General features: G+C 46.3%; 1 protein-coding gene across 3 annotated transcripts in view; it reads left to right on the top strand.

Moving 5' to 3' along the window:
• The window catches only part of dpa (disc proliferation abnormal), a 153170-nt gene extending 135943 nt beyond the window's left edge, over window positions 1-17227 (top strand). For all 3 annotated transcript variants that reach the window (XM_050193597.3, XM_055061905.2, XM_050193599.3), the window contains 3 exons: window positions 5600-5841; window positions 14369-14579; window positions 16936-17227. In XM_050193597.3, coding sequence (XP_050049554.2) covers window positions 5600-5841; window positions 14369-14579; window positions 16936-17031 — 549 coding nt within the window. In that variant the 3' untranslated portion in view covers window positions 17032-17227. The remainder of the gene's footprint in view (window positions 1-5599; window positions 5842-14368; window positions 14580-16935) is intronic.
• Window positions 17228-25563: the final 8336 nt, after the last annotated feature.

Genomic DNA, 25563 nt, shown 5'->3' with positions numbered 1-25563 from the left:
GGGTTGAGGGACGGACTTCGGGATGAAACACTTGGGAGGTTTATCTTACATTATGTGCAGTGAGACGTCAATGAACAGTCGTACAGTCATTACGGGCCGGCAGCAACTCGGACGCTGCGGCCCGCGGCAAGAAGTTCGAGAGAGGTGAATCAGGGAATGCTCTGGTCTCTCTGGAATGCTTCTTTTAAACCCTTCGAGGACTGGAAGTCGCGTCATGTTCGGCCAATGGTAGAGTCCGCTCAGATGATGCCATTTTCGGCCAATGGTTGGCGCCCGTGTCGCGGTGTCACACCCGGCGGCTCTCTGCGGTCTTGCCTTGCAGACTTGCAATGCGCTCTTCAAAGGCGGAGAAGGGGGGCGCTTGGGCTCCGTTGTCCGAGGGCCCACCTACTCCCGGCGGTACGGCCCCGCTGTGGTGGCAAATGCCTTCTTCAAAGGCGAAGAAGGGGGACGCTTGGGCTCCATTGTCCGAGGGCCCACCTACTCCCAACAGTGCCGGGCTATCCCCTCGCCTTCTGGAAGAGTCAAGCAGTGAATAGCTACCGGCGGCGTACGAACTTGTTTGCACGTGAACTTGTGGCCTTCAGCTTGTTTGCTCGAGCGTTCCTCTGGAATGTGCTTTCCGTGTTTCTGCGCTTCTCAATTAGTTGTGCTGCGATTCGATGTGGTCTGGGGGAACTCGAAGTAGGCGCAGGAAACAGCTCCATATCTAACAACGTTTAGTTCTAGATGTCTCGACCGCGTCCGCCTTTCTCCTCCTGTGCCTACGCTTTCTCTTCACCATCTGTTTTGACCTATTCGAACAGCCATAAGCAACATACTCTGGCAGGACGACCGAATTTGCTGCCTCCGTATAAACTTGGCTTAACAGGCCCTATGTTTCCTGTGCTCTTTTTGGTAGGCTGGCCACACTTTCCACCTCCTTACACAGTTGGCCTAACGGGCCTTTCGTTTCTTGTTGCGGAAAATCCACCGCTCCCTACCGCGTTTTTCTCGCTTTTGGCTTCGAACACATTTGACTCGTCACTGCATGCAGCTGCCTCGGGAATCGTTCCGTGGTCCTCTGACCGCTGCTCACTAGGGGACCAGCCGATCAGTCTCTGAGTCTCCTCCTGTGTTTTTGCCCTTTTCTGATGCGTGCCCAGGTAATTTGAAGTCCCTGGTTTAACATTCCTATGGACAGACTTGCTACCCTTTTACTTCCCGGCACCATATCGCGCTTTGTCGCTTCTCTCTGATTGTCACAGCGTACTGCGGAAACTTTGTCGCGTGCAACTATCCTCAACGAATTCTGCCACTCCCTTTTTGCCTTTTGAGGACGGTGCGAAATTCCAGACCAAGGCCTTCTGAACAAGGCCTTCTTAGCCCTATTGTAGTCACGCGCTATCTCCTCAGACAAGCAGTTCATGAAGCACTTAACGATACTCAATGGGATTAATGCTGGTAACCTATCGATCCACAAGTCCCGCCTGACACCCTCTTTCTCACACGCACTCTAGAAATCAGCGAGGAAATTAAGTATATCGTCGCTTGCCTTGAAAGTGCGGACCTGGCGTTGCACTATCTGTCATTCGTCGCCTGCCTTGAAAGTGCGGACCTGGCGTTGCACTATCTGTCGTCTGAGTATCTGACTTTTGCGTTCAAGTTCTTCCATCCTAAGAGCGTGCCATTGCGCTGTCTCCTTCTCGCGCCTCTCGTACTCTTCTGCCTTTCGCTTGCGCCTCTCTACTGCTTCACACTCGCACCTCTCACACTCCTCTGCTTCTTGCTTTCTTTCAACAATGGTTTCCCAAGCCTTGTCAGCTTCCTCGACCACCACTTCTTCTGCCTTCATGACGTCGAGAACTGCTGCTTTCATTTTTGCGGAGCCTTCAGAAATGCCTAATTCGTCGCATATTATAAGTAGGTCCTGTATTTCTAATTTCTCCGTAGCGATTGCTGTCGCTGCCTCTACTTTAAGCTTTCTTTCAGCGGTGGTTTCCCAAGCTTTGTATGCCTCTTTGGCCGTCGCATCTTCTAGGTTCATGACGTCGAGAAGTGTACCTTTTGTTTTTTCCGAGCCGGCGCAAATGCCCAACTCCTCGCAAATTAGAAGGACGTCCTGCACTTCGAATTTCTCCATAGCGATCTCGTTTGCCTTCAAAATTCACACTTCCTCAAAACTAAAATCCTTATTTAAAGAAGGTGAATTTCCCAAAACGGTGCCCTGCAGAAAACACTCACACTCTCCTAGCATCTGCTTTCTTGTACTAGAGAAAGTTCTGGCGACATGAAGAGCAAACATTCGGCACTAGCTGGTTTGTCCTTATCGCTAACATCAGGAAACCGTAGAATTTCTCATTCATCGTGCTCTTTACTTACAACATAATTTTCCTGGCCTCACTGGCCTCCTCCGAACTCCTCTCCTCATTCTGCAAAAGCTCCAATTTCTGCTTGCGGCAACAAAGCAACAAACATGCGGTCGCCCTTTGAGGAATTAGTAACGAGATAGTCATCAGTTTTGCAAGCGCAAAAAGCCGAAACCGCCCGCGGAACAAAACCCACACCACCACCCGCCTGCGCGCGCGCCAATGTGTGAGCGGTAGTACTATATAGACGCGCGGGAGCCAACTAGCGCTAAAACAAACTATGCAACGAAAACCGAGATGGAGACGCGAAAAAGAAGAATTCCCTGTATTCCCACATAGTGGCAGCACATGACAGAAAAGAAGTTAGGAAATTGGCGTGCTTTTTAAACGTATAGACGGCGCTATATATTTACGTCATTGACCCTAATAGGGTTAAATATGTGGAGCCAAATTTAGGAGCGCAGCCCTTCCAGAAGAATATATGGTAATCTGTTCATATGCTGCAGGACTCCTTTCTGATAGACAAACTAAATGCTTGTGTTGTATACAGGGTGTCCCAGCTAACTTGGACCAAGATTTTGAAAAAACCTACGCGTTCTTCAGAACAGAAATCACGTGGATGTTGTTAGCATTTATCTAAACTTACAGTACCATTTTTGCTCGTCTTTTTTTAGTAATTAGCCGAGATTAATTAATTAACATTTTAAATATAGCTTGAAACGTCCAGGCATCAATAGGAAAGTTGTGGAGCTTCACAAATATTGCCCAACCCAGGTACTTTCAACGAGATAGACTTAGCGTGCCCGTTTTTATTCGGGAAAAACGAAAGCCCGCAGAGTTTAAAAAACACCACGTGACAGCGCGCTCCGTGCGCCCGAATGCGCCACGATTACAGTGCTCTCATGAGTGATTTGTAAAAACATCGCCAGCGCCGCGCCTTCCCTTCACTTAGGAGAAAGGGCTTCAACTTTTGCTTGGCTATGACATTACTGGCAGTGGCTGGCAACGGCGCTCCGAAAAAGTGCTTCGTCAGCAGCCGTGCGCCTGTCGCCGAAGAACGCGCCGTCATCAGCTGTTTATTCCGATATGACGAGCAATTTTTTCCCAGCGTTCAAGTCAATGCGGAATAGAAAAATACACACAAAACATGCATCATACATCTGGAACCTTTGCAAGAGAGGGCATCATTTGTTACAACGCCGCTTTTCTTCCAAACTGTGCCAGCGGCTAGATGCATGTGAGCTCGACTGTCTATTACTGTCGTGCCGCGCAACCATTTTGAAGAATTTGTTTGCAGTGCCTAAAGCATGCCGTACTCAAGCGAGCAGAAGGCGAACATGGTCTTAGCCTTGGGAGTGGCACGGGGCGACAAGAGGAAAGCTGCCAAGGTATACCGAAATTGGCAATGGGGGGGAAGACCTAGCGCGAACACAATTATGAGGAGTTACTTGATGCTGACAGAAACAGGTAGCTTCAAGAACAGTGAAGAAGCTGAAGGAGACATTCTCGCTTTCGTGACTGCAAACCCTCATTCCAGCATGTGTGATGTAAGTGGTGAGGTCGGCATTTCAGTGTCAAGAGTTCTTAGAAAGTCCGAAATGCATTCGTATCACCTCCAACTGCATCAAAAGCTGCAAGAAAGAGACTTTCAATGGTGGCTTGATTTCTCAAATTAGATCCTTGTGAACAGTGACGAAATAATACCGGATTTTGTTGACAAAGTGCTCTGGACAGATGAGGCAACCTTCTCCAGAAATTCTAAAGTCAACATCCATAATGCGCATTACTGGAGTGATACGAAACCGCATTGTGTGGCGCAGACCAGACACCAGTACCAATGGTCATTCAGTGTGTGGTGCGGTATATCTTTGACGGAAGAATAATTGGCCCCATATTTTGTTACCACATGCTCACTGCTCAGTGGTATGTGAACGACATCTTGGGAGGCCCAGTAGAAGAATTTTGTTGTGATCTTCCTCTTGCGTTTTTAAAGCGAACTTAGTATCAGCACAACGGTGCACCAGCTCACAACAGCAGCGTTGCCCGTGCCTGGCTTGGCGAAGCCTTCAAACGCCAGTGGGTCGGGCGGCATGGACCAGTGGCATGGCCTGAAAGGTCACCGAACTTGACACCTCTTGACTTCTCCTTGTGGGGACATGTGAAAGACCGAGCGTACTGCGAACCTACAACGGCACCAGAAGCGCTAAAGGCAGAGATTGCTGAGGCCTGCAGCGAGATACCGTTTTGCGTCATCAAAAAAGCTACATTGTATGTGCTGAAAAGGTGCCAATACTGCATTATGGCAGAGGGCGACTTGTTTGAACACATTCTTTAGACAGACATCGTAGCGAATAAATCTCTACAACCGTCATCCATGAAAAGAGCCATCTGTGTGAAACTTTTGTACGACATGGAAAAGGCACGTAAGTAATACGAAATTACAAATTCTTTGCCAACAAGGAATGGACAGGAGGCTAAAAAGCAACCTTCCGTGTCAGTTTACAATTCTTCCTTTTGCGACAACCAGCGTAATTCACACGGCGTCAAGCTTGTTATAATGTGTGTTTGCTTGTTGAGGTCTTGCTCCCAAATTCGAACTCATGAGCTTGTCATTTTTCCTCCGCATGCATTCTGCTAGCGTGAGAGCGCAATTATCGCCGCAGAAACGGGACCTACGCTGTATTTGAACTGCCGCCAGAGCCCACTAGCGTTTATCTCGGAACCAAGCACAACGCGAAGCTCTATCGTGGGCAGCACGAAAGGCGCGAAGCGAGCGCTGTTTTTGACAAAGCACGGTTGATAGCTCCGTAATCGTGGCGCATTCGGGCGCACAGAGCGCGCTGTCACGTGGTATTTTTTAAATTCCATGGGCTTTCATTTTTCCCGAATAAAAACGGCCACGGTCAGTCTCGTTGGTAGTTCCTGGGTGGGCCATATTTGTGGAGCTCCACAACTTTCGTATTGACACCTGAACGTTTCAAGCTGTATTTAAAAGGTTAATTAATTTATCTCGTCTAATTACTAAAAAAAAAAACCGAGCTAAAAAAAAATGGTACTGTAAGTTTAGATAAACACTAACAACATCCACGCGATTTCTGTTCTGAAGAACGCATAGGCTTTTTCAATATATTGGTCCAAGTTAGCTGGGACACACTGTATAATACCGAATTAGCAAGCTTTTCTCAAGCTTGAAAACGGGAACTCGTGCTCTGATGAAGTTTTGTCAACAAAGTTTATTTTTTCACTTTCAGGAGTTGGGGCTGATGAAGGACTACATTGCATATGCACGGACCTATGTGCAACCCCAAATGAGTGAAGAGGCTGGCCAAGCCTTGATAGAAGCCTATGTGGACATGCGACGAGCTGGTAGTGGTCGTGGCCAAGTGTCAGCCTACCCTCGGCAACTGGAGTCCCTGATTCGCCTTTCTGAAGCACACGCAAAAGTCCGTTTTTCAAATGTTGTTGAACTGGTGGATGTTGAAGAAGCCAAAAGGCAAGTGTCCTTACTCATTTAGGGCAGTTCATATGCGATCTGGTATTGTGCAGCATATAAAGAGTAACACTAAATCAGTTTAGACTAGTAAAGCATTCCTTCCAAACATTGTTTCCGTTCATTTGGTGAGAAAAGGTTAATTATTACTGAAGAAAAAAAAATGCCAAACTTCTTTGTTTTGAATTTTGTATGATAACCTCCTTGCCAGTTAACTCAGATCTGGTACAAGAGTGATTTCACGAATGTCATAGTGGGTATTTTTTTATATTTAGGTGTACAGTACGCATAGCACTGCGTAGGTGGTAGGCGTAATGGGAAATGTCAGCAGGCACGGTGGGAGAGTCGACGAATTCGCCAGGGACTCTTAGAGTGGTGCCAAACGTAAGTTCAGCGGCGTTGGTGGAAGAGTCGCTGCGAAGAGCGGTGCGGATGCCAAGCATAACGAAAGGAAGGCGCTCAATCCAGCATGATGGAAAAGTCGAAGCCATGAGTGAAGTCTTCAATTGGTGGTGGTAACGTTCAATGGTCCCATTGGATATCGGGTAGTAAGAGCTAGTCTTGATGTGATTGACACTGAGTAACCGAGATATATTGGTGAACAATGTGGAGTTGAATTTACAACCAGAGTCAGTCGTAATGGTGGAAGGGACACTGTAGCGGCTAATCCAGAGCGTGATGACTGCTTGAGCTATTGACTCGGCCGTTATGCCCAGGAGGTGCATTGCTTGAGGCCATAGAGTTTCATATTAGTATAACTAGAGGGAAATCTGGCGCTGCGATCGTTCAACCATCATGTGAATGATGGGAAGTACAGGCTTGGGATTGGCATTCTGTTGACTGGCAAACTAGCCTACAAGTATTTTTTGGCAGTTTCGGTTTCCCGCCAAGCGCAATTGCTATAATCTGCAGTGGGACAGTGCAACACAAAGCTATCTGCCTTTGTTCTGTTGCTCGAAGTGGCGATAGCACGCTGGGCCAGCGGCTGGGACTATGTTTGTGTCGCGGTGTGGTGTCGAAGCCCTGACGAGAAAGCGACGGCATCGTAAACGTTTAGCAGGATTCGTTGTTGGGCAAGTTGGTTCATCGTATTTGGTAAGATTGGATGCGTTTTGTAGACGGATTACAAGGAAGGAGACGGGACAGGCGCACTGCCCGTATCCTTCCTTGTGATCGTCTACAAAGCGCATCCAATCTTTCCAAAAATCATAAATGTTGAAAGAAATGTTTTGACCGTTTGGACCTTGGTTTGTTAAGTGTCTTAGGATGGCGGTGTAGCGTTACGTGCTTTATAAAACTTCAGAATAGGAAAAAGAAGGCACTACTGATACAAGACATAGACAGTTGTACTTCTAGTGGCTGGACAATCAAATTTTATCGAGGGCTTTATTATGCATTGCTCGTTTATGTGCTCATTGAAATGCGTGTTTTAGGACTTTGAGGACACAAACTTAGTTGAGGTAGGAAAGGTTGCTGCTTCCTGGCTGTAGTCTAGTGTTGCAAAATGGGTAAGTGCAAAGCTACGTCATAACACTTCGGTAGCGGTACGCCAATATAAAATATAATGAAGCATAGTCGTAGGAGGCCACAAGCGTCCTGGCTAGAACTGCAGCAGATGTGCTTAAAAGTGCCTGAAGACGTTCATCAATCGTGACAGCCAACACAGCCTTTCAAAAGAGCGAGAGACTTCGCAAGTGCCTGTCTTCTGCGAGAAAATCTAGCGTCTGTAGCGAGCAGGCGTCGTAGCAGACGACACTTGTAGCATTCCTCTCAAGGGTGCAACACTTTCTCGCAACACAATTTTATTTCCATAAATACTTTATGAGTATTTTTATATAAGTACATGCACGGTTGTTATTGCTGTTGTCAAAATAAATAAATAATTATTCTCTGGCGTTAAATCAGGAACAGAATCGCACAAAAATGCATACCCTGGTGTCACCTGGTGTTAAACCATAGTGAACCGCGCTTCCATCTCAAAGTCATACTAAGTTTATGTAACGTGTTGTACCTTATATAACATACTGCAGAAATAAAATTAGATTTTACGCGATATTTGAGTATAGCTTCGTTTACTGCGCTGCAAGCAAACGCCATTAGTCTAAAGATCGAAGTCAATCCGAAGCCTGTACTTCCCATCATTCCCATGTAGGTTGAGGCAACGCTCATGAGAACCCCCGTAGACACTAGTGCCACATTTCCCTCTAGGGTATTTGTTTAGAAACTCTATGCTTCAGGCCATCTGGTGAACCTGTCAATGCAGGTTAACAGGTGGCAATGGTTTCCTTAGGAAGGAAGAGGGCCGACAATGTCGATGTGCAGTCCGGGGACGGGAATGTGTCAAGAGGAGTCGCAGTGTGGCGATGCACTTTAGACTGTTGGCACTTGAGGCACGCGCATGACCAGCGATGAACATCTACGTTGATACTGGGCCTCACGTAAAAAGAAGTGACGAGTCTCTGTGCTGCGTAAATTCCAGGATGAGCCAAAGAATGAAGGGCATCCAAGACGGCCCGGCAGTATGGGCTAGGCACGTAAGGACGAGGACATCTGGTAGACGTATCCCAAACGAGGGGCACATTGCAATTTGGAAGCAAGATATCTTCATACACCAGAGAGGTACAGCTCATGTGAAGCAGCTGGAGCTCGGTGTTGACATTCTGGGCGGTAGCCATGGCCATGAAGTCGATGACCGGTCGGCCATGGTCTGTTGCATGGATGGCGGTCTGAGAAGTGCGTCAGCAACAGCATTGGATTTTCCGCTGACGTGAAAAATATCGCTGCCGAATTCAGAAATGTAGGCTAGCTGTCTGATTTCGCGGGGAGCCTAGGAGATGGTGCTGGACGCTAGGGCAGAAGTCAGTGGTTTATGGTCGGTAAGGACATGGAAGGAGCGTCCCTCAAGAAAATGTTGAAAGTGCTTCCCAGCCAAATAGATAGTGAGCAGCTCTCGGTCAAATGTGCTGTAGCAGTGCTCAGGGGGTGCAAGCTTCTTGGGAAAAAAAAAAGGCAATGTGCTGCCAAGCACCAGCAATGAACTGCTGCAAGATTGCGCCGACAGTGGTGTTCAATGCGTCAACCATGACAGATGTTGGGGCGTCGCACCGGCAATGGCTTCTTTGAGGCCTCTAAATGCGCGATCAGCAGTGTCGTTCCAGGTCATGGGAGTATTCAGTGTCTTGTGTCCCGAGAGAAGGTCGTGTAGAGGAGTATATTGGTGCAATTGGGAATGAAGCAACGGTAATAGTTGGCGAGGCCACGAAATTCACACAGTTGCCTGGTGGTCGATGTCTGAGGAAACTCACAGATAGCTGTGACACGGGTCAAAAGGGGACGAATGCCGTGTGAGTTTACGCGATGGCCGAGGAAATCCAACTCCGTAACACCAAATTCGCTCTTCGGACTGTTCACGACAAGACCAAACTTGCCGAGTCTTGTAAGCTTCAGCAGTGGTGCTGTAGACGAGGAGGTTGTCAAGATAGGCAAAACGGCACGTCAAGCCATGTAATACCTGGTCAACGAAACGCTGAAAGGCCTGGGCCGCATTATGAAGACTGTAAGGCATGCGCAGATATTCAAACAGGCCGAAGGGTGTTATAATGGTGGTCTTGGGGATATCTGAGGGTTCCACAGGAATCTGGTGGTAGGCTTTCACTAGGTTGACCTTGCTCAATATGGTGCAGCCGTGCAGTGCCGTCATAAAGTCCTAAATGTGAGGTATTGGGTACCGGTCCGGGACAGTGGCCTCGTTGAGAGCATGGTAATTGCTGCAGGAACACCAGTCACCGGTCTTGTTGGGCACCAAATGGAGTTGCGAGGCCCAAGGACTGGAGGAGGGACGAATGAAGCCAAGGTCAAGCAGATGTTCTAACTCCTTTATGGCGAAAGCTAGACGATCCGGTGCGAGGCGACGAGCCCGAGCGAACACTGGAGGGCCATTCATGACGATATGATGCCTCACGCTGTGAGCGACCAAGAACTGAAAGGAGGGGGGGGGGGTCGGATGAAGTCCGGAAACTCTGCAAGGACGGCCGACCAAGGGTTGGGAACGGCCATGTGTGCCTGGAGAAGCCGAAGCAGTGGAGCACGACAGCAAACTCTTTGGGCTGTTAAGCTCATCTCGGAGTCCAAGATGCGGCTGTGCCGCATGTCGACGTCGAGCTTGTAGTGCCAAAGAAAGTCGGACGCGATGACAAAGATCCAGCGAAAGGTATGTCTGAGGCAGATGTCAAGAGTCACCGACTTTTTTCTATTGGTCCGGATGGTCGATCTGTTGACCGCGGTGAGAGGAGGCGAGTCGAGAGGATGGCGGCGCTCAGCCAACGTAGGAGGAAGGATGCAAATCTTGGCGCCAGTGTCGACGAGATAGCGGGCTTTGGTGGCGCGGTCACTGATGTGGAAAAGGCGACTGGATCTTGGGACGGGAACAGCGGTCGTTGTCAGTGGCCGTTTCCAGCGTAGAAGCAGTGCTAGTGGCGCTGGTTTGCGCGCGAGTCATAGCGACGGTGGTACCAGCAATCCGTAACTGAGGAGGAGAACGCCGTTCAGAGTAACTCGGGCTGGGGTGGCGAGGTCGTGATGAAAAACGCGGCTGGCATGTTTGGATGGCAGCGACCCTAGCTGTCAGTCGGGCTACTTGTCGTGTGAGCCCCTAGTTAGCTTCAAGGAGACACACATAGCTGTCGCCAGCGGCTGCGCCGTGGGACGAAAGGTCAGGAGGCCGATGAACTGTGGCCACAGAGGGAAAACATATCCATAACTTTGTCGGCCAAATGGCCCAGAGATTCCATCGTTGAGAATAAAGATGCGGTCAGGATCATGCGCGCCTGCTGTGGAAGGTGCTGCAGGAAAAGTTCTTGAAGAAGTGCGCTGTCAGTTGAAGGAGCCAGATCTCCAGCCAGGACTTGCTTGCGACGCAATAAGTTGGTAGGTTTGCGATCGCCGAGCTCCTCCAATGTAAGAAGTTGCTGTAATTGATGCTGCTCCATTTCAATGGTGCACTGGATAAGCGTCGCCTGAAGATGGTCATTGGTCAGGGACAATTCAGTCCTGGAAAGAAATTACCTCTTTTTCATGCAGCACAAAGAAAAGAAAAGGCTAAGACAGAATGCGAAATAGTTGAAGTGTATTATTTAAAGAAAGCAGGAGATAAGTGTGTCAGCTGTCCGTCCTTAGCACTACATGAAAAAGAGTTGTCATTCCTTTCCAGGTATCTGTGGACACATGAATCGATTGAATCGGGCAGGCTTTTGGATGATGATGTGTGCCTATGGGCCTGATGTACATACAGTGTGTATATATAGCCAGTCTTTTTAAATAAATGCAAGTTGGAAGTTCAGCGCCACCCATCTTATCATGTGTGTTCTTTTTGTCCTCATCCTTTGCGCTGTTACATGAACCAGCTCGCCCAAATCAATGCATTATTGTGACTACAGTCGAAACCCGCAATAACGAAATCGCCGGGGAAAGCAAAACATTTCGCTTTTGCGGGAATTTCGTTAGCGCGAGAATGAGGCAGAAAAGACAGGGAAGGGAACTGGCTTCCAAAAAAAAAAAAATATATTATTGCCAAAAGTCAGTCAGCTTACTTTGCCGATCCTTGCCTTGCAGCAATTTTACTGCTCTCGACTTGCACTGCAAGAAGTGGTCCATTACCACGTCGTCATCATGCTCACAGAAAAATGATCGAATTACATCGAAGGCATTCAACACATCCCGCGGGTTCGCAGTCCTCTCTTGATTTGGTGTCTGGTGGTCGTCGGCGTCGTCGGCACCTTGGCAAACGCTACTTATGATGACTTCATCAGTCACCTCTTCATGGATGACAACACCTTCATCCACACAAAGGAACTCATCGATGCTGAGGCCATCCGGAACACCATCTGTCACGGCAGAAAGTTCATCCCATGCTTGGGCCAGCGATGGCGGCACTGCGCCGTCAGCACTGTCAACTAGTGCACCTTCAGGCGAATCTTCTTGCGATGCCTCTGGATCAGCGCATGATGCTTGCCGAGTGGCAATGAAGCCGGCATGATTAAAACAATTAGCTATCACGCCTGGCGACGTCGCAACCCATGCGGCGGCCATCATCTCAAGCGCCATGAACATGTCCACTACGGTGGGTCGCTTCAACTGGAGGTTCAGCAGCAGACGCTGAATCAGCCTCTCCTTGTAGGCGCACTTGACGCTACGAATGACGCCTTGATCAAGCGGCTGCAGCACGGAAGTGCAGTTCGGTGGAAAAAAAACCAAGCGCTCGTTTCCCAGTTCCACGTCATCGACATGATGGGCACTGCAATTGTCCACAAAAAGGCAGACCGATCTGCCTGCCTTCCGCATGTCCGTATCGAAGGCCTCGAGCCAGCTGCCAAATATGGCCCGGGTCATCCATGCCTTCAGGTTCGCGGTGTACTGTACGGGCAGCCGACGATTTCCCTTGAAGCAGCGGGGCTTCTTACTTCTGCCGATCACAAGTAGTGGCCGTTTATCTGTGCCATCCATGTTGGTGCACAACAAAATTGTTACACGCCGCTTGCTGTGTTTCCCCCCGCGGCATTCTTGGCCTTTTAAGTCCAGGGTCTTCGATGGCAGCATCTCGTAGAATAAGGCCGTCTCATCTGCGTTGTAAATGTCCGAGGGCTTGTACTGGTCCAATACTTCTTTGTTGGTCAGCAGCCACGACGACGTTGTCAAAGGGTCGACGGCTGCTGCCTCCCCGGAAATGACTTTGGCCACTATGTCGTGGCGGGCTTTGAAACGGCTCAACCAGCCAGGGCTAGCCTTAAAATCAGCGTGCCCGAGAATGCATGCGAAGTCCAGCGCTTTCTGCTGAAGAACTGTGCCAGACAGTGGCACTTTGTTGGCACGCTGTTCACAAAACCATGCAAACACCGCCTTCTCAACGTCTGGAAAAGCCGCAGCGCTCACCGTTTTGTTTCTCGCACTCACACCATTTCCGAGCGCGCCGAGAATGGAGGCCTTGTTTTTCAGAATTGTCGATATCGAACTGCACGCAATTCCAAATTCTTCGGCGATATCCATTTTCTTCCTGCCCTTTCCAGCTTGGGCAATAATTTCAGCCTTATCCTGGAGTGTGATAAATTTCCTCTTTTTGGCTGGAGGCGGCATCTTAGCAGGCTGTCAAAGCAAATGGTCCGATCAGCACAGAGACACACAATTGACGCACTCTAGCACCAACGACACTGAGCAAACGACCATGTGCGGCGGTACACAAAGCCCATTGATACTAAAGCGTCATCCGGGTTATCGGAGCCTTCACGTGTAGTAGATGTCGATTTGGCTGCCACGCACGCAGGCGTTTCGCTCCGCATTTAGCACAAGCTGTAATGGCACACAGGATTAAATAAAATTTGCTCACTGCGAGATCGCCTACGGTTCTTGTCTTTTTTTTTATTTGTATCATTCAAATGCTAATTGCATTTTTGGCCCGGACACTGCGCAGTCACCCGTCGCGATCGTCCCGTTGCGACGGGCGAACGACCACCATCATCATCGCTGTCGTCTGTCACGAGAGGTGGTGCGAGGCTTTCTTTATTGTAAACAATGATGGCGGCGGCCACGCAAGTGTGCTGTGGCGGTAGTTAATGCAATTTAAGCGCACAACGAATGCATTTGAGCAGTTTCCGGACACTACTAGTGTTACATGAGTAGATTATTTGCGGACTGTCGTTTCAGAAAATTTCGTTGATGAGGGATTGCTATAGAAAAAAGTTTCGTTGTCACGAGATAGGAAATGCATTGACTCCTATGGCTGTTCGCCGGGGATCCGAAAATATTTCGTTGCGGCGAGAATTTCGTTCCTTGGGATTTCGTTACCGCGGGTTTCGACTGTATGTCGTTATGTCATTATGCAGAAGGTGGTCACATGGGAGCAGGACATTGCAGCCATGGAGGAAGGAAATAAAACTAGGAGAGAGCATAACATCACGCAGCCAGCCTTGGCAACCGAACTCTGCAAAGCCATTCCCTTAGCTTTATCCATCACAGTAGCGGCGCAACACGTGACCTCCGAGACTCGGCATATTGGCTGGGAATGTTTGGTTCCCGGTAGTTTTTCATCTATCTGTGCTTGTTCGGCTGCCCTGCCCTATAGATCTGCCTGCCTAGCAGGAGCACTAATGTTTGCATACTTGTCTGGTGTTTTCTTTCTTCTTGCGTGAAATTTTTAAATTTTTTTTAATTCATCAAGTCGGAGCAGGCTCTATGATGATCACACATTAGGCCAGTACGTTTGGCTTTAATTGTGTTGTGCAATGCTCTCTCCTTATTATTTCTTTCATCCTTGATTGCAGCGTTATGGCACTCACTCCAGCTCATTCAGTAGCATCCTATACTGTTACTCATTTTGAGGCTCACTGTTGTAGCATAACGGACAACCGAGTAAGCGAGGGTGCTCTGAGGCTTTCCAGAATTTTTTACCAGCATTTAGGCCGTCATTAAAAAAAAAAAAAAAAAAAAAAAAAATGCCTAAGTGACATGTTGAGTGATCATGTTCTGATTTGATTGACAGGCTGCATCGAGAAGCTCTCAAGCAATCAGCCACTGATCCTGCCTCGGGGAAGATTGATATCTCTATTCTTACAACTGGAATTAGTGCTTCATCTCGTCAAAGACGTGCGCAGATGGCGTCTGCATTGCGCAAAATGCTTGAAAGCAGAACCAAGGCTCAGAGCCTTCCATACAACAAGGTCTTTGCAGATTTTAAGAACCAGTCAGATGTGGTAAGTTATAAAGCTTTCCTCACTTTACTTTTGAGGGCTTGTGCTAGTGCGGTCCACTAGTTCTGATCGAGGTGCAGGACTATCTATTTGCCACAGGACATGGAAAATTCCACAGTGAATTCAGCACTTAATAGCAGTGTGGAAAAAGAGAGAAAAAAACAAGAGGAAAGGCAACGAGGTCAACCAGACGAGCATCTAGTTTCTACCCTTTACAGGGAGTAAGGGAAGGGAAAATAGAAAGAAGAGATCAAGAGTGAGCAATGAGTGCACATGTAGAATAGGCTTAAATTTAAACATAAAGGCTAATGAAACAGTTTTGCTGCTCAAGGATGTTCAGTGTGCACCCTGTGCCATTTGAGCAAAGGTTTGAGGAACTGCTATTGCTTCAACTAAACATTTACATTCTCTTCTCGTTCAATAGTGCAGAATAGAATTAGGAAATGCACTGCATTGGTTGAACATGTGCTGTGCATTGTACCACTCAATTTGTGGCTGCATTTAAGAAAAGTTGCAGTTTCACTCAAGGTGAAGCATCGATTGCAATAGCAAGTTAGTAGACAGTCATTTGAAGTAAGGATAATAGTTTTATTGGCCGTATAGACTTGTAAACATTTGCTTACTAAATAAATTAACAAGCATGGTGTCAGCGCGCACAGGCAAACATTCACACATCACACTCAATGACCATGGGCACTTGCTATCAAAGTGCTGGTGTGAGGAAGAGCAACAGCGAGTGAAGGGACCTGCAGGCTGTCTCTCGCTTCAATGCAAACTATTGGCCCACCTAGACTCTGCCCCTAAAGCAGATCGCTTTCAAGATAAAAGTAGAATGCCCTTCCTCCCTCCCCTGCCTTTGGTGCCTTGCGCGCTATGGAAGATTGTGCGCTTCCTTCCCGCTTTTTTCCCTTGCATGCGAGATTGAGTTACCATCGTCGGCTCACCCTTGCATGCTTTCACTCGCACATACAGCATACTGTGCACGGCGATGGTGTTATCGCCCTTGGACTTTACACAGAACACCATGACGACAGCAAAAATCACCCCGAGTGTCCATATAATTGCTGTCACAATAAAAAGGTACACCTAGCTTTTCATGGGTGTACACTAGGTAAGATGGCAGCCTGCAAAGACAGCAACTGAAAAGCTAGGCCTTTCTAACTATGGACGGGTTAAAAATGGTCTTGCCACACAGGCATTGACGGTAATGTTGTCGCCAATGAAATAGCCCTATCTGCAGCAACAAAAGATTTAAACTCTTTCATAGCTGTCCCCGCCATAGATTTGAAACCTTTCATTTGGAATAAAATTAAGAGACTACTGGCAATGCTTGTGGGACACCCAAACCTTAAATAAGCTTCATCTAATTAAGCCACCGTTAAGCACTTCCCCATCAGTAATAAAATCACGAGAAACTGATGTCTTATTCTGTTGACTAAGAATAGGGCACATATACAGTAGACACAACTTCTTGCTGACTGATGACGAACCTCTTACAAGTAGTAAATGTGGTGAAAGACTGACCGTCATCCACGTCCTTGTGGATTGTCGGGAAACGGCAATCAAGAAGAAAAAGCAATTTCCTTTAGCTTATCGACAGCATATCCCTTCACATCCAGCACAGTTTCTTGACACAAACCCATTATTTGACACCAAATATGTATTAAATTTTTTAAATGACACTCTTACATTGCACATTATCAGTCCAAAAGTTAAGTAGTATGGCCTCTTACCAGAGGCTGCTGCTGCATTAGGTACACCTAGTACAGCATGTGTCTCCAGGTCCTTGCATTCAAGGGCTGTGGTGAGGCAGTAGTGCTATGTTCACCTACATGTTTTATTATGTAATCCATGCACTCTGGTCATTGTTTTAATACTCATATATTTTACGTAATTTAAAGCTACTGATTTTAGGCCTATTTACAGCCATACTACATACACCATTCAAAGTACAATTCTCCGTTAACCATCACCATGTGCGTGGCGCTCTTTCGCCATATCTAGCCCTTGCACCATAAAACCCCACACATCAATCAATCAAAAGGGTCTTGCTGTGCAAAAGGGGTCCAGCACAATTGTTTTTCCACAGGTGTATTGCCAGAAGGCCAAGCAGCAATGTAAATGGTATGATTTGGTAAAATAAAGCAATGCTGCTGTAATTGCACTATTGTGATGCATATTTGGCACCATGCTCTAAATTTTGTGCAAGTGCTTGAATAAGATGGTAGATGCAGTGCCAGCTGAACTAATCGTTAATGCTAATACGACTATTGTACTTAGGTTCTCATGCACAGCTTAGACTAAGTGATGGTGCATGTCCATGGTGTTGTACTTCTATAATATGGCAATTTTTTTGCAGATGATCACACGAGAGATGTTTGAGGATACCTTGAAGGACTTGCAGGATGATGGTTTTCTTGTTGTGGTTGGGAAGACATCTATTAAGCTTTGCTAGTGTATGGCTATTTACCCGAGTTACAGTTTAACCATGTGCACTATGGTAGCCACCTCTGTAGTGGTGGAACTCATTCTACTTTGGCAGTCCCTTTTTTTTTTTTTTTTTTTTCTTAATTGATATAACTTCTCTATACCCCTCTCATATGTGTCATGGCTTTGTACATTTGTTTCTTAATAAAAGTTTTACAGTTAAAGTGCTGTGGTGCTTTATTCCAGTTCATCCAATTGAAATGCAATGTAAAGAAAATAGTTTCCATGTCTGTTTAATTCATATTCCCGTACCTTTCATATTCAGACAGGACAAGCATGACTTTGATATGCATAGAATGGAAAACAGGAAAGAAAAAAAAGCTTGAATAAAAGCTTTGTTTGGTTCGTTCCTCCACTTTATGTGGACAGCTGCGTGACTGAATAAACTGTGCCATTCCTTGAGCCTGTGTAAGCAAAGGTGGGCCAATGCTGGTACCAGTGCACAATGGTTGTCTTCACAAGGTTTTTTTTTTAATGTGGTTTGTAACATGAGCCAATCTTGGAGGCATTACATTGTCGCAGCACCCACATGCATCAAGGCATTAAACAATAGTTGTATAACCAGCAAGTTTCCCCAGCAACCTATCTCAGTGTATCCACCAGGAAGCTATAGCTTGACTGACAATTGTCCTCTAATAGTCTCTGCCCAATTTTTAAGTGTAATTATTTTTAGTAAATTTTCCCGTGAGGAAACTGATAAAGGAAAGTAGGCAGTGTGGCACAAAAAGAAATAATGCTTTGTTTATAGAAAATGATATACAGTTGAAACTGAATTTAACAAAGTGACGATCACACTCGAATTATTTTGTTAAATCGGGAAGTTTGTAAAATCGAGAAAGGAATTTTTCAGTCCTTCAAAATCTAAAATTGTAACATAGCGACATGCAAAAGCTATCGTGGCATTGTATTTGCCGCTAATCCAGCAATCTGTTACAAACCATAAAATAACAAAAGCAACCACTGCCACCCCTACCAAGGTGGTGTTGAGTCCGCTATTACGTGCATGGGCGTGGTATGCAGCCTCGTCCAAAATAAAGCTAGGGCCATGACTAGGGTGCCTAGACGTTTTAACGCATTAGCTTTAGGGCACACGCTCAAGAAAATAACCGTCTGTGTCAAAATTAGAGGGAAATCACCACTTCTTTTACTCATTTATTTCAGCAAAAGCTTTGTTAAATCGAGTTCGGCCAAGTCAGTTTCGTTCATTCGGGTGGATGACAACATTGAATCCAATGGGTACCTGCCGGGGAGTGGGAATTTCTTCGTTAGATTGGGACCTCATAAAACTGGGTTTCATTAGATCGAGTTTTAACTGTAATACAATTAGATTGTGCCTATGCAGTACATTCTATGTCATAGGCTGCTACAATACCTAATGTGGCATTGTATGTCCTCATGTCTGTGTGTTTGCTTATACTGCCCTTGCTATGAAATGCACTGGGAAAAAGATGATGGCGCATCATGCCAGATATTGCTGGGCAAATGGTCGATTCATGTTTCAGTTTGTCTGCACGGAGGCTGGCACAGTTTTTTCTTGTGTCATTTTGTGTCATTTTGTGTCATTTCCTGTACCAATAGAAAAAACACTCATTTAGAGGCTACTATTACTGAATTGTGGATATCTCTAGACAGATAGGATATCTCAGTAGAGAATTCTCCATTGCTTTCTGTGACAAAATGAATGGAAAGGCATTTGGACTTAGCGTAGCGCACATCTTTTTTTTCTAACATTGCTCTAAGCACACATGATTTGAGATATATATGGACTTTATTAATGGTGACCTACCTTTAGATGCAGCACACAAGCAGCAGCAAACTTCGATCCACAAAGATTGATGAGCACATTATCTTTAGATCACAGCGACTTTTTATTAATTTGCTATTGCCATTTAATGTTTTAACGAAGCCGTAGTTTGGGGATTATCTTTCATTCTGAGGAGACCAGAAAACACCTCCAACTATGACACTGAATTAAGAGGTGCTCAATGATGCATTTTGCAATCGAATGTTTTCATGACTTCATGTCATCAAGAGGTTGACTTAATGAAGCAGAATGTGCTACTGTAAACACAATAATCAAATGTACTCTGATTATTGCACATGCATTACAAGTGTTTTTGTGTACGTGCATGCACATGCTTGTTTATTGATGCTTCAAACATGAATCCAAGTTCAAACCGCAGTACTTTGGTAACTTTACTATGGATCGAATGATTGACTTCACGCAAATATGCTTAAGTAACACGTCATTGCAATAAAATATATTAATCAGCTTTGCTCATAATAGCTCCCCCATTTCAACTGCAAGTACACTTCTAAGCTTTGGTTTTGCCTTTCCTTCTTGTTTCGCAACTGTACACGTTTGACAGAAACCAATTGTTCTAGGAAGTTTTTCAATTACATCCTATTCTGCCTCGTAATTGCTTTTTTGTAGCTGTTCACTTTTTGATGTTATGTCATTTAATCAAGTGTAGAATGAAATCGTAATGTAGGTTTACCAATTCCAAGAACACCTGGTCTTACAACAGGTATTCCAGCATGAAATAAACTTGAAAGGAAATTGTCATTCATCCAGAATGTAGCACAAACCAAAAAAGGAAATTCAATACAGGTTTCTCAGAAAGTGTTGAAGCTGAGAAAAGATTTCTCCTTGTCCAGGATTCAATCCTGGGACCAATGGGAGTTGTCGATTAGTTCACCCTTGCATTGCCATCTACTAGCCGCCTAGTTAGCTCAGATGGTAAACTATTGCCCCAGAAAGGTGCTGGTCCCGAGTTTGAATCCCAAACCAGGACAAATTTTTAACTGCGAAGCTCCCTTTCCGGGAAACCTGTATTGGGCTTCCTTTGTAGCTTCGTGCTACATTCGTGTGGACAATTCTTTTTCATAGACCTTCCTCTGCCTTGCAGGATTCCACAGAACTGATTTGCCATATTCTGTGTCCCTATGGTTCGAGTTGTCGATTAATTTGCACTTGCACTGCGATCTGTTAGTCGCCTGGTTAGCTTAGTAGTAGAACAACCGCCTCTGAAAAGCATTGGTCCTGGGTTCGAATTCTGGACTAGAATGAATTTTTCTTCAGTTGTATTGGGTTTCCTTTGTGGCTTCGTGCTACATTTGGGTGGATGATGTTTTTTTTTTTTTATGAACCTTCCTCCATCTTGGTGCATTCTGCAGAACTTATTTGCCATGAAATAAACTGCTTTTGCTAAACTAGTAAAAACTTTCAGAGAATAATTGCCTTGTGGCATGGTGAAATGTTTCTGCAAGTACCAAAATACTGCCTGCAGTAATATGTTATGCTCAGACACTAAAGATTTGAATGGCAACTTGTCTACAGATTTTAGCCACGACACCTGTAATTACATTATTTCTTAGTATCTCCTAGTTTAATTAATTACACTGTTTAATGTTGGAGAGCTTTCAGAATAGTATAAGCAGGCTGCCTTATCTTTGAATAAGCACATCATGACCACAAAAATACTCTAGCAGAAAATCAATCCTTGATCATTCTGTATTGACAAAGATCCACCAATGAATTGCCTGACCTGACCATTTGTGTAACTGCTGACTAGACAATGCTACATAAGCTTGACTACTAACAGCTTAGTCGCAACAAATTCAAAATAGGGCACAGATCCACATTCTAAGGCCTGATCATGCTATAGTGATGACATCTTTCCAGTCTTTCCATTAAGCTGCACAAGGTCCTGCAGCACACCTACACCTTGTCCTGAAAGCTTAAAGGGACACTAAAGGTTACTATGAAGTCAAGTTAAAGTGATAAAGCAATGCTCTAGAACGTCTAAGGCGTCAATATAATCGCGAGCAGAGCGTTAGTAACCAAGAAATTGAGGTAAATGCATGACACGATTTGAGACCCCCCCAGTGACATTCCGGTACTAGCCCGATGACGAAGGCACTCCTCATCATAACTTATGTCACTAGTACTCAACTACTCGTATTAAAAAGATCATTTCATTAGGTTATAAGACAGGAGAAAATGCTACTTGTCTACTTCTGTTCGATTCTAAGAAAAAACATTTTGATGTTATCCTTCAGTAGTATGAGTGGTCGAAAGGTTTCGTTTCGCTCGACTCTGCGCCGTGCGTGCCTTGGACTTTAAGTTGTTTGGTTATCGCGTCGTGCTGCGCTGGTTCTGCTGGCTCGTGAAACTTGAATTTGAAACTAGCAGCGAGAATGCCACGTCCATGTGATGTCGTGGGATGCGCGAACGGTCCGCGGAACTTGGCCAAGGGCAGTTGCAGCGGCGAATCCAACGTTACTTATCACTGTGTGCCAACGAGTGAACCTCTCCGTTCGAAGTGGTTAAGTGTCGTACCTCTGCCACAGCGTGTTGGAGAAGAGCCGAAAAATCGCATAGTGTGCTCACTGCACTTTCGTCCAGAGGATTACGAGTTCAACGCCGACTTACTGCAGTCGTGTGGAGTGCCTTTCAAAGCAATGCTTTTCCGTAGCGCTGTTTCGTCGGTCTTGCCTGCATTCTCCGAAGCGCAAGAACAACTGCAGGTCGAAGACGTCCCAGCGCGGTCAGTGCAGCATTTGGTTTTCACGAAGGAAAACCTACAAATCTGCGAATATGTACAGACATGACATACAGTTGCCGTCGTAGTAGTACGCAACGACGCCGGCAGCGCAAGCCCTCAGCAGCAGGTCACATTCGTCTGTACTTAAATCGCTGAAATCTAGCCCAGCATTGCGAGCCGTGTCGTTGTCAGGGTCGACCATTGCAACGAGCATCAAAGTTGGCGTCGTAAAATAAAGAACCAGCTTATCGTCGCGCGCTTTCCCTTCTGCTAGCCACCACAGTTCTGCCATGGTTCTGCTTTCGCGCTGCTGTCGGCTCTGTCTTGGCTCTGTGTCTGGCCGCACGTTTGCGCTTTGCGCAGAAAAGCCGTAGCGCCGTCTGCGGACGCCGTTCTACTCACCGACGGCGCAACATCACTATGAGACCATGACGTCGCCACTCCTCGATCGGGGGGCGGGCGATTTGAACTGCGCTAGAGGTACGCGTACGCTTCAGAACGCATTTTCTCTTAAAATAAGTCTCTTCTTCGCATGAAACAAGCGTTTCGAGGTTTCTGGGATGGTATTTCAACAGTCCACGTTGACTTAATATTAACTTTTAGTGTCCCTTTAAGCCACTCATGACATAAGTAAATCCTCCCTCTGCTTTTTATTCTTTCAGTTGACAGTTCAGCTGCATATTTTTTTTTCTAGTGATGTCATAGTATAGAATTTTAATTCCAGTAAGCTTGGAATAGTATTTACTAGCAAAAAAAAAAAAAAAAAGAGCAAGACTGCTTGAAATGTCCCTCATCTGGGCTCTCCATATACCAAAAACTAATGAATCCTGCTGGAGGTGGATTTGCTTGACAACCTAGCTTTATCAATGAGCTCAGCAGTCAACATCAGACCAAAAGCACAATTTGAATATCAGTAACAGCTCATTGCAGAGTGCAGGAAACCACTGATTTACTTCATTAGCTGTATCAGTAAGGAGAGCAGTAAAACCCAGACCAAAATCGGGGCTTGAATGTCATGGCCAGCTCATTGTAGCCCAGTAGGTGCAAAGCTTCAACTAGGCTTCCTACTGTTGCACTGCCATGGCATTTGTGTCTCCAAAGCTCAAGCACATTGTGCGCTCTGGCCTTGCTGCTGTCATGAGAATGCTTGATTGAGTGCGGCTGTTCTGTAATTCGACCCTGTGGTTGCTCAGTGGCTATGGTGTTGGGCTGCTGAGCACGAGGTCGCGGGATCGAATCCCGGCCACGCCAGCCGCATTTCGATGGGGGCGAAATGCGAAAACACCCGTGTACTTAGATTTAGGTGCACGTTAAAGAACCCCAGGCGGTCGACATTTCCGGAGTCCTCCACTACGGCGTGCCTCATAATCAGAAAGTGGTTTTGGCACGTAAAACCCCATAATCTATCTAATCTGTAATTCGACTCGTCAATAGGCATGCAAACTTTTGTGTTACCTTCATGTATCACAAGGGCAAATGGCTTTTTTTTTCTGTTTACTTGACGTGAAGCTTATATTTATTAGAATACAGGAGCTAAGTGGTGCTGCGGACAGAATTTTCGTTTGATGTTGATGACAAATTGTGGTACATTTTCACCTTCAATCCCATCCTGTTCTGGCCATTGGAGACAACCACCAATGCAACAGGGCTACCACAGTAAAATGTTGTTTTATTGCTCTGTACACTTAATTAAGCTGCACAAGATTTACCATATTTCAGCTTTCCCATTAGTCATCACTGTCTTCATCGGGTGACCGCTTTTCATACGCTAACAAATGTTTATCGTTCAGTGTAGGACGCGCCTGCATGTACGGAAGTTTCTGGAATGTTATCAATGGTTCTATCCGTTGTCTGTTGGCACCGAACCTTCTGTAATCTGATTGCATGCGCGACGCGAATTGTGTAGTACTTTCTGGAGGACACTCGGGCACTAGCGGTTACGCTGGAACCTTCAACGAGCCATGTATAAAAGCTGACGTGCTTGACCCACAGATTAAATTTTCGACGATCGCTGTGTTCGCCGCTGTCGTTGTGCTTTGAATGTCACTTGCTTTTAGGGACGTAAGTTCGCCCAATAAAGAGTTAGTTTTGGCATTCACAGTTTTGCTACTGTGTCCTTGACTTTCACTACGTGACATCTGGTGAAGGCGCTTTTGCATTCATGTACCAGACACCCCTGTCAAACCCACACACTGAAGACAACACCAGCGTCACCCCGGACGGAGTTCTACTTGAGATGAGCAGAAAGATTGCGGCCAAGTGAACAAACACAATGGCAGCCCCAGCGTCTCCCATCGTGCTGCTGAAACAGCCCAGGGAGCCACTGACCTTTCCGCGGATTATCGTTTGAAGACCCGGAAAGCTGGCTGGAAACATACAAAAGGGTTGCTACATTCAGCAACTGGAACTCCAACGACAAGCTGCAGCATATATACTTCTCATTAGAAGACACCGCCAGGACGTGGTTTGAGAATCGTAGTCAACCCTGACATTGTGGGACCTTTTCTGCAGCACTTTCTTGGACACCTTCACGAGCGTTGCACGCAAAGAGAGGGCTGAAGTGATACTGGAATCCTGTGTGCAACTCCCCAACGAGAACATTGCGATCTACACGGAAGAGATGACACTCCTGTTCCACCACACCGACCCAGACGTGTATGAGGGCAATAAAGTTTACTTCCTCATGCGTGGTGCGTAGCAAGAGCTTTTAACGCGACAGCGTTAAGGAGCTCATGTCGCAGAAAAGTCGGTGTCCGTGTCGGCGGCGTTGGCCGTGAGCGATAACTCCCGGGAGGCACTTCATGAATAAAAAACAACTTGCAAGATGGGCTGGGTGGGAATCGAACCAGAGCCTCCGGAGTGTGAGACGGAGACTACCACGAGTTCTTTTTCTTGCTTTTTTTTATTTTATTACCGGCTTGGCAAAAGAAAATACAATGTGAGTATTACATGGCCATAAAAACAACTAGTCAATGCCGGATCAGTGTGGTGTGATAAGAACGATGTAGGCTAGTCACTTTATCCAAAGCACTTAGCCATTCAGGAGGATCACTCTGTGCACAGAAAAATTCGCGTATATATAACACACTTTCAATGAAGTATTCATGTGCTGGGGCCTGAACAATGCGCTCATGTCTAATATCCATACGCGTTCGCCATACACTGTGCATGCACAGAAGCATTAACAGATCGACAGGCACTCCCTCTGGTTCCGCGCATGGCAGGAAGCGTATCCCGAAAGCACTTAACGGCAATTCCTTTTTAAGGCTATGTTTTAGAATATCCCACAAAAACACTGCGTCATGACAGTCCAAAAAGATATGCTCAATCGTCTCCGGTTTTTTGCATATAAAGCAATTCACAGACCAAGGTACAAAAATGCCTTTGCTTTGCAGCCACGGTTTCACTGGGAGAGTGCCTGTATGTAGTTAAAAAAAGAAAGATTTAACAGAAGCTCTTACCGGCATTCGTTTAACTCTTAAGATCACCACGTTCTGAACTAAAACAAATACTGTACGATACATTCAAACCGGTACAAAAGCGCGTCTAGTGAATGCGGTGTTGCCTTAGAAACGAGCCGTAGAAAGTTATACTGCGGTGTATATCGGTAATCGTGAACATGTAACTTACAGAAGTCGCAGTTACACGAGTAGCGATGTGCGTTTCCGCTACATTTCTTCTGCGCTTTCCGCACACGCAGAGCCATCTTGCGGCAAACACAGAAGGCCACCTCCTCTCAATGTACGGCGCTGCCCCGACAGGTGGCGCGCCACGCGCGCATTGCGGCTGTGGGGGGACCGGTGCGAGGCGCGTCGCGGCCCGGATTCCCTCTCCCCTGACGACGCTTCGCCGTACTCCCCTAAAGCCCCTCAATCTGCCGTGAAAAATTGAGGGGCTTTACGCTCCCCCACGGGTTGCAGAATCAAGCGTCCTTCCTTTCTTTAGATCACTAT

This window comes from Dermacentor andersoni, chromosome 1 (genome assembly GCF_023375885.2).
Source record: "Dermacentor andersoni chromosome 1, qqDerAnde1_hic_scaffold, whole genome shotgun sequence".
Taxonomy (NCBI): domain Eukaryota; kingdom Metazoa; phylum Arthropoda; class Arachnida; order Ixodida; family Ixodidae; genus Dermacentor; species Dermacentor andersoni.
Note: the sequence above shows the minus strand (reverse complement) of the source record. Positions and strands in the feature narration are given on the sequence as shown.